Here is a 15348-nt window from a genome sequence, read left to right on the forward strand (position 1 = left end):
ATTGTTTTAGACAGGAGCTATGGAGGCTATCTCGGGCAGGAAGTGTACGGTAATGGCTTCATCCTCCGATGGTTCAATCGTCACATGAGAAGTGGGGCTCCGAGGGTTTATTAGTCGTAGCCAAATTATGGCGGTCGAGCGATATTGGAGCTGTAGCGGGAGATGGTGATCATAAGAGAGCCTTAAAGGAAACTTCGGCAAAGGTTTTAGTCACGCCTAGTAAAGAAGATCAATATTTCACAGCGCGGGACGGGAAGAACACGATAGAGATATCGAGACACGGCATTTCTGGGCCCCGAGGATCTGGGGTCATATAGGTGGCAGTAGAGGAAACCCGACTGATGCAAGATGGATAGACGAGAAGATAGCTTACAGTAAACAAATGAAGAGCTTGCGACTGCTATGCTGATCTCAACTGAGTAGCCGAGAAGCTCTCGGATCCAAGTATCACTATGAACACATTCCTTTCTCTGCAGTTTTCAATGTGCGTCTGTAGTCTACAGCATTTACTTACTAGACGTATCAACACCTATATAATAGACGCCCTGGGCTTGATTAATGCCAGCTTCATATTATCTTTTCCTTTCCCTTGCATCTACCTCAATTTTCTGCAGCTCTTACCTACATGCCTCGTTGACACCGTTTCAACTAACACCACGAACGTGAATAGCGCTTTGCACACACAACGTTCTATACAAGTAACCGTGGTAGAAGGCATTACAGGAACAACGCGTACTATATGGGTAGGTAAGATGGTAGATATAGAATGTTCTCATCCACCTTCTGCAAGTAGGCATATGATGCTTCGACCGCCCTTGGTAGCCACAGCTCATCGATCTACGATCCTCCTAGCGTTCTCCAAGCTGCATGTATCCTCTGAATAGCCTCACCTATCCTGCCGTGTCGCAGTGTCTTTCTGTGTCTATGTAATCACTGTGATGTACTGCTGCTCTCACTTGTGTATCCCATTGCTACCGTTGTTATTGACGCCCAGGCTTCGGACCGTACTGTGGACGGGTAGCCTTCTACTCTTACTTACTCACTTTGCTGTCCTGCTGCTCTCACCGACTTATCTTGGTGACCCAGCTCATTGATCGGGGTATATATACTATTCAATCTTGATCTACCTTTGTCCTGTTGTAGGATTGGCAACCCTACAGCAGGACCCTTAGAACAGTTAGCTAACGTATGAAGCAGGTTCCTCCGTTGGGCTTCGCCCAGTTTCTTTTTTGAATTTTTTTTCAACTCCCCCGTGTTCGATTGCGGCTTGGGGCACATCTTTTTTTTTTGCTCTTTTTTTTTCCCTTCCTTTTGCTTCTGGTTTTAGCAGCAAAAGCTGTCTTTCACTGTGCGCCCTGCAGGTAGAATAGAATCATCCAGAACCTTCAAAATTGACGAAATATATCCCTACATGTGACCTCTGAGTTACCTTGTGATGCCTTGGTCGCCGTATGAGTATTTGGTTACTTGCAGCCTCAACACGTTGTGATCACGAAACAGCGTTGTTAAACTGGGTGTCCATGATCTTATCTTGCAATCCGAAGCTAAGAGTGCTCGCAGCCCTTAGCAGCGCAATTTACTTGGAGACTTATAATAGCTGATTGACGTTGTAGTAGGACACGCTCAAGGTAGAAATGTAAGTTTGCGTTGCTTGAACACGTTGTGATTATGAGACAGGGTTCACAGCCCGCATGTCTAGTATGCAACTTTCAGAATGGGTCTAGGATTATTCCTAGCTCTTGATAAGTGACTTTGAGTACACTGATGTTCACTCCCACTGTATTAAGTTGAGGTCAGGATGAGGATGTAGATTTGTATTGTCTGGGCACTCTGTAATCATGACATAGGTTGACAGCTTGGATGTCCAGGGTATCATTTCGTGTACTGGAACTGAGAATGTCTTAAGCCCGGAAAACATAGGTTGAGCCGGAGATAGTAATGTAGGTTTGTACGTTGTGGGAACCTTGTCGTACCAAAAGCTTATAAGTCTAGTTTACTATCCTATGTACTGGATTTGGTCGTTGTTTCCGCCCTTGCTAGATGACCCGAGAAAGCCCTGATCATGACTTTCACTGTTGTAGGTTTACTCTAAGATAAAGACATAGGCTGCGAACAGATAGGGCGCATTTTGTTCACGACACAAGGCTGACAGATTAGAGGTTTGGTATAGGCATGTACACTTTAGGCACATTGTGATCACGAAACAAGGTCAACAGTTTTGGCGCCTGATCTATCATTTTGTTTGCTGGAGCTACAAGGAGTGTCGAACCTTAACGAGAAATCTGAGCAGGCTCTGATGTTGATTTCCTTTGTGATAGGTTCAATCTTGAATGAATATGCAGATTTGTGTAGACTGGGCATGCCGTGTTCACGAAACAGGGTTCACAGGGCCTGAGATGTCGAGTGTGTTATTCTATATACTGGGGCAGAGACCACTTTTACTTTCAAATCTTGCCGAGAAACTCAACCATGCCCTTATATTGATCCTTACTGTGGCAAGTTAGCCCATGGAAGAAGTCGCAGGTTGGTTCAGGTTGGGCGCATTGTGTTCGTAACCAAGGATTCTACTTCGGAGGTGATAAAAATCTCGCAAGTGACCTTCTCAAGCTTTACTACTTCCCACCCCACCATGTACGCAATCTTTCCCACCACAACGGCGCCCACGGCCTCTCGAGATGGACACCAACGAGTCTCCTTCTCAAGTTCTGCTCTGACACCTCCGGCAGGTCGAATCGGTATCCATCCTCCGTCCACAAACGCCCCGTCTCCTCAGCCTGCTCGCGAGCCGCCTTCCAGAAGATGAAGCCTGGCAAGTCCATGTAGGCCTCGAAGGCCTGCTCCTTCAGCGGAGGGTATAATACACGGACGTGTGAGCGCTCAAGGCTATCGGGCGACCAGTACTCCCTCTCCGCAATGTACTCGCTCTCGTAATACCAGAACGGAGTGAAGAGATGAGTCTGTGGGATTCCGAACTGCTCGCCAGTGGGATCCAGCACGTATCTTTCTCCGAGCGCTGTCGTAATGAGGAGCACTGAGTGCAATGCCGCCTGATTGCCGGGAAACTGGAATACAACTCGTGGCTGGGGTATGGTGGTGAGCCACTTCACTGTTGTGCCGGGATCGATGTGGCGCACGAGTTGGGATACAAGCGGCTTGAGGGTGTAGACAGCGAAATCGCACTTGTTGGTCATGAGAGCGCCGCGCTGGAGGCGAGGCTCCAGGAATCCAGGGATCGATCTCTCTGCGCCGTAGAACTCGGCCATCCTTTGATCCACCTTGACGTGGTACGTAGTATGTGCAGGACTCCTTGCGACTCGCTCACGCCGGCTCGTCTTGTCCACGTATTCGAAGGGGATATCAAGCCGCTGTAGCATCGACTGTGCTGATGTGTCTTTGGTCTTGTAGTAACGGGAGTTGCGGTTAGAAGGCGCTACAGACAGCAGACACTCGACAGGAGGTGGATAATGGATTTCTGGGAGCATCCGCTCCAAGTCGAAGGCGCTGGGGGTGTTCTTGGAAACGTCGAGCACTTGATAGCCATGGCCCATTTTTGCAATGCGGTTCCAAACACCTAAAGCAACAGTCATTTGTTTGAAAATCCGGCGGCCAACAACAGGCGACATGGCGATCTGCCCAGGGTGTGTTGGGTCGAAAGGAAGGAAATAGGGCACGAGTTTCAATTGCTCGACTTCAATTTCTGGGTTTTGGTTGTAGTGAGAGTGCGCTATTTAGATCACAAGGTGCTGTTCAGGACTGTACGGTCGACCGTAATATCAGTTGCAAAGGTCCGCCAACTATCAGATGAGATGAAAGATGGCAGGACTGAAAGAGTCATGATACCAAACAGTCAAAATCCTCAATAGTCAGTTCAAGATATACATCTCACTATTGTAGGAGTAACGGATGAATCAGAATATGTGTTGACTCAGACACTATAGATATAAGAAAGCAAGAATAGTCGGTTGCTGGCCTTCACCTTTATTTGTCAACTTCAAACACTGTATATTCTCTTTCCAAACTTTCTACAAGTCTCTTTTCCTTAGAACAAACTAGCAACATCAAACCAACTAAATCAACATGTCTCAGAATAGCAATGGTAGGCAAACAGCTATGATTACCTCCGAATATGGCTAACTTCTATGATTCAATAGCCTATCAGTCTGAGCAAAGCAAGCTTGCTGAGCGTTTGCGCCCTCTAGCAGATGAAGTCCTCAGAACTCTCAAAGAAGAGTACGTTACGTGGCTTCAGGAGGTCGAAAAGATCGAGGTCGGGGAGATCGAGGTCGAGAAAGGGGAAAAGGTTCCTCTATATAAGCTTTGGAGGCTGATGGATCCCGCAACACCGACCGTTGGGCAGTCCCTGGAGAGTGTGATGCCTGCCAATGCTTCCTCAGAAGTGATCAACGCCTACCTGTTCATGGATATGTGCGACTTCGTTACCTATGCTCTTCGTGAAGCTGTAGGGCACATCCTTCAAAGTACTACTTGACTCATGATAATCAATGAACTTTACTGACCAGGATGCAGATTACAAGGCGAATGTGAAATGGGTTCTCTACAAGCCTCGGCCTAGATTCATGTTGACTGAGATGGGACAAGAAGATCCTCCCAGGCATTCTGTACTCACGGTCACCGACAAGAATGGAAAGACATACATCATGGACTTGACACATCCGCAGTTCGGCTTCAGATTACTGCTGCTTCTCGACAAAGACATTTATGTGAAGGAATATACGAACATAAACGAGATTCCAGAAGTAGCAGACTCGAAATTACAGACGGAAATGAAGGAGCTTTCAGAACAGCATTATGATGGTCTTTACCAAAAGCTTCAAGAGCGCCTCACCAAAATGGCAAAGGCAAGTGTCAGAATCGAGAGCGCGAAATAGTTGTAGAGAAATTCTCTAGTTGCAGGATAGGGCTTTTGTACACCTCAACAAATGGATAAAATGTTGGCCAAAGGAGGGCAAAAGAAGAGTTGATATCATTATGGCTTCACTTCCCAAATCTGTTTTATTACCAGCTATCGACTATAATGAAGTCATGTCTTGTTCATTGAAGGACCATATGCAGATAGTGAGGACGGATTACACAGTCTACGTATGTACTTCCCCTACGCCGGGGTAGTACTGTATTTCTGCCATCCTGATGAGGCCCTCAAATTGTTCCGTTGTCCAGCCTTCAATCTCTTCGATACTGCTTGATGCGATACATGAGATTAGGTTGTCGACGATGACTTCTAGCAGTGTTCCTTCTCGGTTCCGGAACACACGTCTGCGCTTATCTTCGAATGGCATCTGGTGAAAGAGGTCGATCTGTGCCCAGGTTTCCGGTTTGAGATTCGAGGAAAAGTATTCTTCCAGAGGATATAGGTATCTATCGAATCCGAATTGCGCGTATGTGACATCGAGCACAAAGCTGTTGCTGTCTTTCGTATGGATGACGAGGAAGTCATGACTGCAGGTCGCCCGGAGTTGTTCTTCCCTCATAATGAACATTCGTCGCGGCCGAGGGATTGCTCTCCTCCATTCAAGTTCTCGAAACCAGCTATGCTCTATGAACTATTAGAATCAATAGCGTAGAACTCGAATGTGATACTTGCGGTTCAGTTCTTTGTGCAGCCGCTGGAAAAGTGCGAGGCACGCAGTACTGCAGGTGTTATACACCGCACCGCCATAGAGAACACCGGCATCTGTTGAAGGCTCTATATCCTCCTGTTCGTCTCCCACCATGAATATCGGTATACGCTGGCGATCATCGGGCCATTCAGGCTTGGGCGCCAGAAGACGGGGCGTACTCATCGGTTTGATGGCATCAACGGCTTCGCAGAACTGGTGCCAGAGAGGTACAGTAAACTTCACGAGTTGTTCAATCTCCTTCTCCAGCATTGAGGCAGCCTAGTTCCTCATCAGTATAGATCAGATTCAATGCTCGGAAAGGCTTGCCTGTTGCCGCTCAGCATGTTCGTTGGCAGTCATATCGCCAGTAGGGCGGAAGTGTTTGTTGGCGCTGTGAGTTGGTTGCAGTGAAGCAAATAAAGAGAGCAGTAGAGAGTAGTGGTAAAGAGAGAGCGGTGAGGGGAGGGGAGGGAGATACAGAGAGGGGGAGAGGGAGGGAGATAGGCAAAGAGAGAGAGAGAGAGAGAGAGAGAGAGAGAGAGAGAGAGAGGCAAAGAGAGAGAGAGAGAGAGGCAAAGAGAGAGAGACAAAGAGTAATAGGAAGCTCCGTGCACACGATGCGAGGCCAAGTAGGCTGATAGCATGCAAATTTAGGTTGACGTAATATTTAGGTGAAGGCCACACGGTATAAAAAGCGATATAGGAGCAAATTGAAGACAAGTTGATTGATTAGCTAAGTGAAGGTCGCAAAGCCCAGGATAGATCTGGACAGCCAAAAGAACAAGCCACAATGCATAGCATGAATCAGAAGAGGAAAGTTCAAGGCTGGAAATCTAATATTGCATTTGAGTTGCTAAAAAGAAAAAGGACTGCCACAGTAGACACTGAGTCAAAACAGCAAAAAGAAAGGACTATAAGCATGGAATGAATCTGAAAGCAATAAAACCAGGCCGCACAGAATAGAATAGCTCCAAACAGCAAAGGAAAAGCTGTAGAGTATAGAAAAAATCAAAAGGGCAAAAAAAAGAGAAGCTCACAGCCGTATTCGAACCCAAGGGTGAAAAAGAAAAAAAATGCAAAAAAAGAAACTGGGCAGAGCCCATCGGTTGGACCTGTTACAAGTCAGCTAACTGTCCGGCAAGTTCCTACTGGTAGGGGTGCCAATCCCTACCAGCGGTACAAGGCAGTCAATATTAAGTGATATATATAGGCGGTAAAAAGACCTGGTTGACAAGATATAAGGTCAGGCAAAGGGGCTATACAGGTAAAGGCGGTACAACGTAGAATGACAAAGGTAGGCAAAGCATTTATGTGGATTGGACCTGGAGGTAAAGGCTACATATCACAGAATTGTGTAGAATGGCGGAAGAAGGACACGTTCACAGCAATATTAAGCTACAAAGCGTCAAAATTCCGCAAGTAGAGTTCCAGCAGCCCAGGTCATGTCTCTGTTTGTACGCACTGAAAGGCTAATTGACTTTCACAAGAGTCTTATTCTATTGCTGCTATGTCCAATAACAAGATAAAGGCATGATAAAGTTATGTATAGTGACTGTCCGATCCGAGTGCTTCTCTATGCTACTGGTAGAATTGTTGGAGAAAAAAGCTCCTTGAGGTCCGTTTTCTCAGCACTAACGAGCCAATTCCGTTCCATGTGTTACCTTCCACGGGAACTGAAATCCCTCATCCTTCTCCATGGCTTCGGCCAACTCCTCAATTTCTTCCGTCGTTAATCCTTGAATGTATTGCCTCATCTGTCGATCCTTTATGCTTTCTGGAGACTCTGCCAGCTCTATATCGAGATTTCGGGTTCTTATCTCGTTTTTCTTTAGGTCGACAAACTGCTTGCAATATTCATCTAGGGTGTAAACGCAGCTGGGTATACCAAATTGACGGCTAGAGAAGTCTACGACCAGAGGGGGGGTATCGGGCTCTTCGAACTTGACCTCCAAGAAGTCGTGGGCAAATTGTATTGGGGTCTGTTCGTCGTGATCCCCTTCGTCAAAGTACACCCTCTTTGGATTTATATACGCGGTTCTCCACATGAGGCTACCCAGGCCAATGCCTAACGCGCAGCAGCTGTGATTAGTATATAATGTCTTGAGCAATTCGCTATCAAAGGGGAACGATATCTCACTGTGCAATTGCTGCTTCAATACACTATACAGCATCCAATTTGACGAGACACACGTGTTATAGAGGGCTGCGCCATTGATGAGATCTTTGTCGTATCTGAACGCGGGTGTTGGTGTGGCGCCGCTGGCCTGGCGAACAATGTTCCACATTGGGAAATCTTGATCGTAGAAATAGCTTCCTTCATAGAAACTATACTTATCACGGGAGATGACTGCCTCTACAGGGTAGTAAATGTGGCAGTATGATAGCCAGAGGCGTGCTAAGACCTCAGCGACGCGGCGGACTCTCTGGTGCTGCGCTTCAACATCGGGCGGAGCTTCTGGATTTTGGGAGGCGCCACCACTCGCAGGAATTGTAGAGATTGTGGAGGAAGACATTGGGAGATAGAATTGATGATATTCTGGTATTGCAGTAAAAGAGAGGTTGGTGTGGTGGTTGAAGTAAAAGCAAGGCGATGAAATTGCGAAAGGTCAGTGCAACCTTTATCAGACTTCACCTGCCTCTAGGTTCAAACAATCAAGCTACAGCCAATAGAACCGAATAGATCAAGATGCATGAGTGAGGAGACTGTCTCTATTCTTATAGCAATCCGATGTCATGTGCGCCTTCAGCGTGTTATACTCTCTGTGTAAATTAGGGAATGATTGATTGTTCGAAAAGCTTCGTTACTCTAATATCTAGCGTATTTGTATGCACAAAAACCTATTTACAGCTCTACAAATGTATTTTTTTTAATCAAGAGTAGAGCGCTGCGTAGCCATTCAGGGCGTTCAAAGTTGAGGCTAGCAGTGAAATGAAATGACCTAGCGGGCGATTGATGAATTACTACGAAGTGTCGAGTGGTCAATAAGATAGTTATCATTTGAAAGGAAGGTAATACGCTGGTGCTTTTTTAAAAATTACATTCTGGGAAGAGTCCTGGGCTCTGGCAACCCCCTGAGTATTTCAGTTAAGTCTGGTACCCAAGCACCCAAGTACATGTTGACATGTCGTTCATTCTCTGTTCTCCGGGTATCTGTGCCCAGAGATACACCCTGTTGTTGAAAATTACTCTACATTGCACACGCATGTGACTTCGCGTCCCAAGCGCCAAACTCCGCAGTAACACGACTTTGGCTACTGCCCCACCACCAGATAACCATTCCCATCGAACATCACTCTACCTCGTACACCGCATCTAGAGAGACTTGTACTTCAATTCTTGCTACTTTGGATATTCCTGGATAGAGGCCAATCAAGTTTTATAGCCCCCAATGGATGGAACAGCAAGTTTGAACAATGAGACGCCAGGCGACCGGGCCCGCAAACGAGGCAATGAGCTGTTTTTGAGCCGCGACTACAGAGCAGGTACCAGATCGTCCCGATCGATTAACAAGAATCCGCAAATGAATTCCATTTTTCAGCAATCAAGGAGTATCAGAAGGCAGCAGATCTCGCACCCGAGGATTATCGACCATGGTGGAACATGTCCGCTGCACATTTCGAACTTGGCCATTATGAGCCCGCAACCGCGTCGGCCCAGAAAGCGCTTCACCTCCCGCAGCTTCTTGATGAAGCAGCTAAACAAAAGATAAGGGTTCGTCTTGCAAAAGCATACTTATACCTCAAGAATCATCAAGAAGCTCGCATCGTGATCAAGTCTATGCCGGCTGGTGATGATCAGCAAGAACTCGAGAGAGCCGCGAACGAAGCAGAGAAATCCGAAGTAGCTTTCAAACATTGCTGGGCTGCCAAAGAACGTAGTGTAAGGCGTTTGCCGCACTACAAGCCATTGATCCGGGATGTACCCATCTTCTTTTCAATGGGTCATGACCAGGCAACTGCGTTGTACGATCCCCTTCTTCTTGGCCTAGCAGAGAAGGGAGAGACGCTAGCATACTTATTTGGTGGCATTGGTGATGCGCGGAATCTGTTTCAAACGCTTGTTCCCATCCCCTGGCTTGAGCATGCCTCTAAACGAAAGCATTCATTCCATTTCACGATCAACGATATCAAGCCAGAGGTGTTTGCAAGGGATTTGTTGTTCTTCATCCTTCTTGATGAAGTGGCCAATGAGATTCCCCCCAAGTACCTCAAAATTAAACCCGGTGAGAAGAACAAGGAAGTCGACGACCTAGAACTATCTTTCACAGCCACAAGAAACCTGACGACAATCTTCTACGCATACGCTGCGCAATTGATGCCGCCTAATGTCTGGGAGCACCTTCTAGCTACTATTCAAGTTGCTATCGATGCTCTTCAGGGTAAACGCAACCTCCCTTCTTAACTCAATCTAGATTCTAAAGACTACCCAACGATGATCGCCGTGTTGGAATCCTGGCGCACCGATGTTCCAGCGACGTATTCGGTTCATGATTTCTTACAAAGCCGAAATACTCGCCTTCGAACTCAAATGGATTTTGCCCAGCGATTTGGAATGCAGGTTACCGATTTCCAGATGCCTAGCCCCGAAGGATGTGAGGCAGATATAACTGATTATCGAGCTTCGGGCTTCCTAAAGCCACCCAAAGAGATGATGACACCTGATTTGCAAGAGATACTTGATTCAGAGTATCGGTCGCCCGGTCTAAAAAAGCATGTCGCGGACCAATGGAAGATCAACTCTACCTTGGTGGATTTGCAGTACCTTCGCCAAGGCGGCATTGATCTTGACCCCGGAAACGACGTCGCAGAGATCGAAGATGGTCTGTATGGCGCAACAATGTGGCGTGCACCAAAGAATTCGAGCAAGATCTACGATTTAGTTTATCATTTCTTTGTTTCAGTTGCCAAAGGGTTAGCACAAATCCGTGAGCGGCTTGTTGTTGAAGCAATTTCAGGCGACATCACCGAAGTCATTGAAGGCATACGATTCGGGCTTCTGAAAGAACGCAACACAACGTTCCCGAGAAAGTACGATCGTATTCATCTGAGCAATATCCCGTAAGTCAATTCGATTGATCATGTCCAGCCCTGCTGACGTCTCTAGTGACTACACCGGCGGCAGTCTGTTCAAGTATGTACATGCATTGCCATTACTCAAAGAGAAGTTTTCCTCGTTTGTATGCTCTACCAATCTGCGAAACGGAACGAAGTTTCCAACCCGAGAACACTTCGACAACGAATGCGCTTTGATAAGCGATGTTATTACCGTAGAGAGAGTGTTTAGAGCTACTGCAAACCGTATAGAGCGTTTAGAAAGTGTTCTCATACCAGACATGGACAAGGCCACACCGGGTGCAGGCCCTGAAACGCCATTTGTTGGGTGGAAGTACTGGGCAGTTCAGCCCAGCCATCGCAGCCGTGAGCTTCCGAAGCTGATCAGTCGGTCGGACATGGAGAATTGGGTGTATGGGCTGTTCATGAAAATTGTGCTCGCAACTCATAGCCCGGATAACAACGACATTGAGCAAATCTATTCTCCTCTCAACATCTCTATACTCTTCCGAATTCTCCACACCGTCTGGTCGACTAAATACCCGGCACACTGGCTTGCCGACATACTCGCGACGATTCTGAACAACCAAGTCAGAACGACAGCAAGGCCAGCACGCAGCTACCCACTTTCCATCAAACAGACAGAGAAGACATTTTCACCCAGGTTCACGTACAACGACGAGGAAATACAGATAGGGAAGAAATTCCCATCCAAGTATATGGACCTATCACCGTTCTTGGCTGAATTCAGGACCCTCGCGACCCTCTGGCTAGCGGAGCTGCCCTTTGGCCTGACTGTCCCTGCTTCCCTTCCATCTCCGAACGATATCAACCAATACAGCGCGGTCCTTACCTCACAGAGCTGGCGCGGCGAAACGAAGGCCCCCGCCTTTGTACTCTTGCTTGCCAAATCCTCCGCTCATGCCGCCCTGCGTCGCAATCATGCACGTAGTGATGGTAACCTCGATTATCGCGCCGCACTCTTGCCGGATGAGAAGGGTCTGAAAGGTGAAGACGTCGATGAATTCCGCCGCAATTGCGCCGTGATTACAGTCTGGCAGTGGAGCATGAATAAGAAGCAGGCGAAGTTCTGGCTTGATAGCAAGGAAGTCGAGCGAATGAAGGAGGACGACTGGGAGATTATGGTTCTGAGGACGGATAACTGGCAGACGTGTACGACTCCAGAGAAGCTTCATGAGAAGCTGCGCAAGGAGGACGAGTGGACGGGGCTGGATGGGTAAGCAATTTACGCAGTGATATTTAACATGTACAAGATACATGCCTGAAACTATTCCTTAAATCAAAGTTGTAGAGATTTCTGTAGACGCTTGAACATATGGTATCGCAAACAAAGTATGATGACTGTGCGAAATTGTGTTTACGTCTTTGCCATGGCATTCATCCTTGCTACAGCTACAGGGAGATGAAGCTGAAGTATTTGTATAGTAATTGTAAGGTGTATTGCGCCGCCTCTTCCAAACTAACAAGCAGGTGAAAAGACACTATGAGTCCGTGATACGCGATGTGGCGGCACAGGAGTAAAGGTAGAAAGGCATTGTGATGAGACCGGGTAGCAGTTGCTCTCTCACTCTCCCACTGTTGCGGCGTCGACTTTGACCATGTGGATATCCGTGCAGGTCTCTGTTGTTGGAGTGTATCTTGCATTCGCCAGCAGTTGTGTACGCAAGACAAACTCAGAGGGAAACCCAACAGCTAATAGCTGTGGTTTGGATAGCTTCTTCGGGTCTGGTGGGCAGTCAGTAGGTTGTTGGAGGAAGTGGTGTTGTTTATCTCAGGTTGTCCGCGGTCATATCTACTCGGCCTTCAGCGTCCAAGTCAAAGTCCAACAGATCATGCAACTGCAAACCATGAGAGATTCGAACACAACAGAGCCCACCAGTTATTCCAAACATGATCAAATATGTTTGATAAGAGAGATACACCAAGTTGGAACACACTGAGCCCCATGTAGATAACACTTGACCTGATGTTGTGCTTATGGGGGCAAAACTATGCAACACTGCACTGTATCGTTTGATCATGCCTGAAGAAACACATGCTCGAACACAGTGATAGAAAACCGAGCGCTGAAACCACAGAACCAATGTGCCCACGGCCAGTGGGAGAAGAGGCCTGTTGTGTCCGTTGTGGTAAAGTACGCTCCTCAGGTGAAAGAGAGCTACGTCACCGATAACTACTCTCCCAGCCCCCCAGTGCAGTGTCTCACCTATATTTCCTATCTACTCAAACAATCATAACGCCCTATATATAACGATTAATCTTGAATGCCCTTTGTCCTACCGCCAAGTTGTAAGGTCCCGGCGGTAGGGCGAAGTTGGATACCGGCTAACTTATGACAGGTACCCGAGGGGTCCAGGTAAAACCTGGGCCCCGCGTCTTTGCCACTTTTTTTTGCCTGGGTTCGAATACAGGTGTGAGCAGAGTTTCTTTTTTTATTTGCTTCTTTTGATTTGACTCTGTAGGCTTCACTTTTGCGTGCTGGGTTTGCTTGGCAGGTTTGTTTGATACTGTGGGTTCGAACACAGGTTTGAACGCGTCCCTCTTTTTTTTTTGCCCCCGTTTTCAATTCTATGCCTTCAGTTCTAGGATACTGAGTCTCCTCACAAGTCTTGTGGGCACCTTGTGATCGAATATAGGTCTTGATACATCTGCTCCTCTTTTGCTCTACTATGTAACTCTGTGGCCTGCAGCTCTAGGATACTGGGTCCTTTTGTAGCTTTGATTGGCACCCTGTGATTGAAAATTACTGTGAATGTGTCGATTTTCTTTTGATTCTTCTATCCAGTTCGGTATTCTACAGGATCACAGAGCGCGCTGAACTCCCTTTGTAGAAGTTGGTTTTAACACGCTGTGGTCGGATACTACTGGAAATGCCTTTGCTTCTGACTCTGCTATCAAAACTTATGTTCTGCACCTCTGAGATGCTGAATGTTTCTGCTACAAGTTGTTTTGACACCTTGCAGTCGAGCATTACTGCAAATGCATCTTCTTGCTCTCCTACATCATTCAGGGTACTGCAGTGCCCTCCAGCGTGCTGAGATCCATCAGTGCGAGTCAATTTCAGCACTCTGTGATATGATATTACTGCAAATTGCTGCAAATATTTCTATACTGCAGCTTTGGAATGTTAAACTCCCCCATTGCGATTTCATTTTGACTCTCTGTAGTTGAATGCTTTACAGATAGATACGCTCCTTTACCTATCGGTTTACTTGTAACTTTTACCGCTTCTACTTACAATGTCCTGTATAAGCAATCTATTTGAAGGCAGAACACTGCATCACTATCAAAGACACCAGTGTCGCCCTCAACATGATAATAAGGACATGATACCTAGTAAAACCTTGCTTTGTTCATCTTAGATCTGCTATTCCCTTTTACTATGAGGAAAATAGTTGACTGTGAGGTCCAGGGGTTCTGTAGCACTGACCTGAGCTTGAAATTGCGTGCGGCGGCATTGGTCCTTTACCTGTTCTCTCGAACTTCTTACAAGCACCTTCGTCCCTCACTTACTCACTCACTAACCCTCTACCACCACCAGCCCACTCAACACGCTTGCCCACTACAGCCACCACACTATGCTGTACCGTCTCTTTTTCTTAATCTTCAACACAGTCTTCGGACTCATAATGCCGCAGCAGGACCCAGATGCAGCGGCCGGCGAAGAAAGAGGCGCCACTGACGACGGCGCTGCTCTCCGCGACCTCTGGGCAGCAGTGCGCCTTCTTCGACTGAAAGGTAGCTGCGGGCATCTCTACCGCTTGTGGGAAGCTTATTGCAGTGTCATCAAGCCCAACAATGCCCTCAGATTCCGTCCTCGAAGCACCTTCGCACCCGATAGCTACTACCAGCGCTGGGGTATCCGCTACTACGACGTCTTCTACGGCGTAGCGAACCCCGAAGACTACGAGGGCCTCATCGTCGACACTCCGGTAAACGAAGACGCTAAGATGATGGACGCCGGCAAGATAGCATGTTTCCTTTTCATTGGCAAGGCGAGACAACTCGTCCACAGTATGACCCTCTCCTCCCAAAACTTTCACTAAAGTTTCACACTTGACCGCCTACTCACTACGCTCAACTCCAGATCATCCGGATATCTACAGGGTGTCTTGGGCATCACAGCACATCCACCCGCGCCGCGTCTACTTCGCCGGCCGCGACATTGGCCACCCATACCCTCGCAGGTGGCGTCACCACTTCATCATCTTCTACTTCAGGAACGGCAAGCACATTGTGTTCGACCCTGCAGGCATGGGCTACGGCATCGAGGGGCACTGGCACGAGTTCGACGAGTACAAGGAGAAGTACTTTGATCAGCAGCATCAACTGTTGGAGATAGATCCAGACGAGATTGAAAGTCTCCTCGCCTTCGACAACCATTTCGTAGTGATGAAGCAAGTTCTCGAGAGGATGAGTAATGAGCAGCTAAGGGATGTGGCAAACAGATTGCCAGGGATTACAACACAATTGAGGGAGATATTCCTTGCTGTTCAGCAAGAAAATGTCCAGGTATAAGATGGATAGGTGTAGTCCTGTCCTATGCTTGATTACTGATATGCAAAGTAAGTCACATTTAGATCGATAGATACGTCTCTGGGACACAGTTCACTCTCAGGCACAAGAATAACAAGACTTCAGTTCAATGAGTGGGGTC

At 47.3% G+C, this 15348-nt stretch overlaps 6 protein-coding genes across 6 annotated transcripts; 3 read left to right on the forward strand and 3 right to left on the reverse strand.

The window, feature by feature from the left end:
- Nucleotides 1-2612: 2612 nt before the first annotated feature.
- BU24DRAFT_405923 (uncharacterized protein) lies at nucleotides 2613-3623 on the reverse strand (the record flags this gene model as incomplete). Its single annotated transcript, XM_033525734.1, has 1 exon — nucleotides 2613-3623. One exon carries the CDS (start codon nucleotides 3621-3623, stop codon nucleotides 2613-2615), a length of 1011 nt encoding a protein of 336 aa, XP_033387560.1.
- A 454-nt stretch (nucleotides 3624-4077) lies between these two features.
- BU24DRAFT_458922 (uncharacterized protein) lies at nucleotides 4078-4889 on the forward strand (the record flags this gene model as incomplete). The annotated part of the gene is made up of 3 exons (XM_033531679.1): nucleotides 4078-4096; nucleotides 4152-4478; nucleotides 4528-4889. The coding sequence occupies 3 exons, from the start codon at nucleotides 4078-4080 to the stop codon at nucleotides 4887-4889; spliced, it is 708 nt and encodes a 235-aa protein (XP_033387561.1).
- A 207-nt stretch (nucleotides 4890-5096) lies between these two features.
- On the reverse strand, nucleotides 5097-5489 carry BU24DRAFT_458923 (uncharacterized protein; the record flags this gene model as incomplete). The annotated part of the gene is made up of 1 exon (XM_033531680.1): nucleotides 5097-5489. The coding sequence occupies one exon, from the start codon at nucleotides 5487-5489 to the stop codon at nucleotides 5097-5099; it is 393 nt and encodes a 130-aa protein (XP_033387562.1).
- Nucleotides 5490-5570: 81 nt separating this feature from the next.
- BU24DRAFT_458924 (uncharacterized protein) lies at nucleotides 5571-8131 on the reverse strand (the record flags this gene model as incomplete). The annotated part of the gene is made up of 2 exons (XM_033531681.1): nucleotides 5571-5897; nucleotides 7280-8131. 2 exons carry the CDS (start codon nucleotides 8129-8131, stop codon nucleotides 5571-5573), a joined length of 1179 nt encoding a protein of 392 aa, XP_033387563.1.
- An 876-nt stretch (nucleotides 8132-9007) lies between these two features.
- BU24DRAFT_489229 (uncharacterized protein) lies at nucleotides 9008-11996 on the forward strand (the record flags this gene model as incomplete). The annotated part of the gene is made up of 4 exons (XM_033533622.1): nucleotides 9008-9101; nucleotides 9158-9997; nucleotides 10031-10676; nucleotides 10723-11996. The coding sequence occupies 4 exons, from the start codon at nucleotides 9008-9010 to the stop codon at nucleotides 11909-11911; spliced, it is 2769 nt and encodes a 922-aa protein (XP_033387564.1). The 3' UTR covers nucleotides 11912-11996.
- A 2324-nt stretch (nucleotides 11997-14320) lies between these two features.
- BU24DRAFT_405927 (uncharacterized protein) lies at nucleotides 14321-15209 on the forward strand (the record flags this gene model as incomplete). The annotated part of the gene is made up of 2 exons (XM_033525735.1): nucleotides 14321-14705; nucleotides 14779-15209. 2 exons carry the CDS (start codon nucleotides 14321-14323, stop codon nucleotides 15207-15209), a joined length of 816 nt encoding a protein of 271 aa, XP_033387565.1.
- Between the last annotated feature and the right edge of the window lie 139 nt (nucleotides 15210-15348).

This window comes from Aaosphaeria arxii, assembly GCF_010015735.1.
Source record: "Aaosphaeria arxii CBS 175.79 unplaced genomic scaffold BU24scaffold_2, whole genome shotgun sequence".
In the NCBI taxonomy this organism is placed as follows: Eukaryota; Fungi; Ascomycota; class Dothideomycetes; order Pleosporales; genus Aaosphaeria; species Aaosphaeria arxii.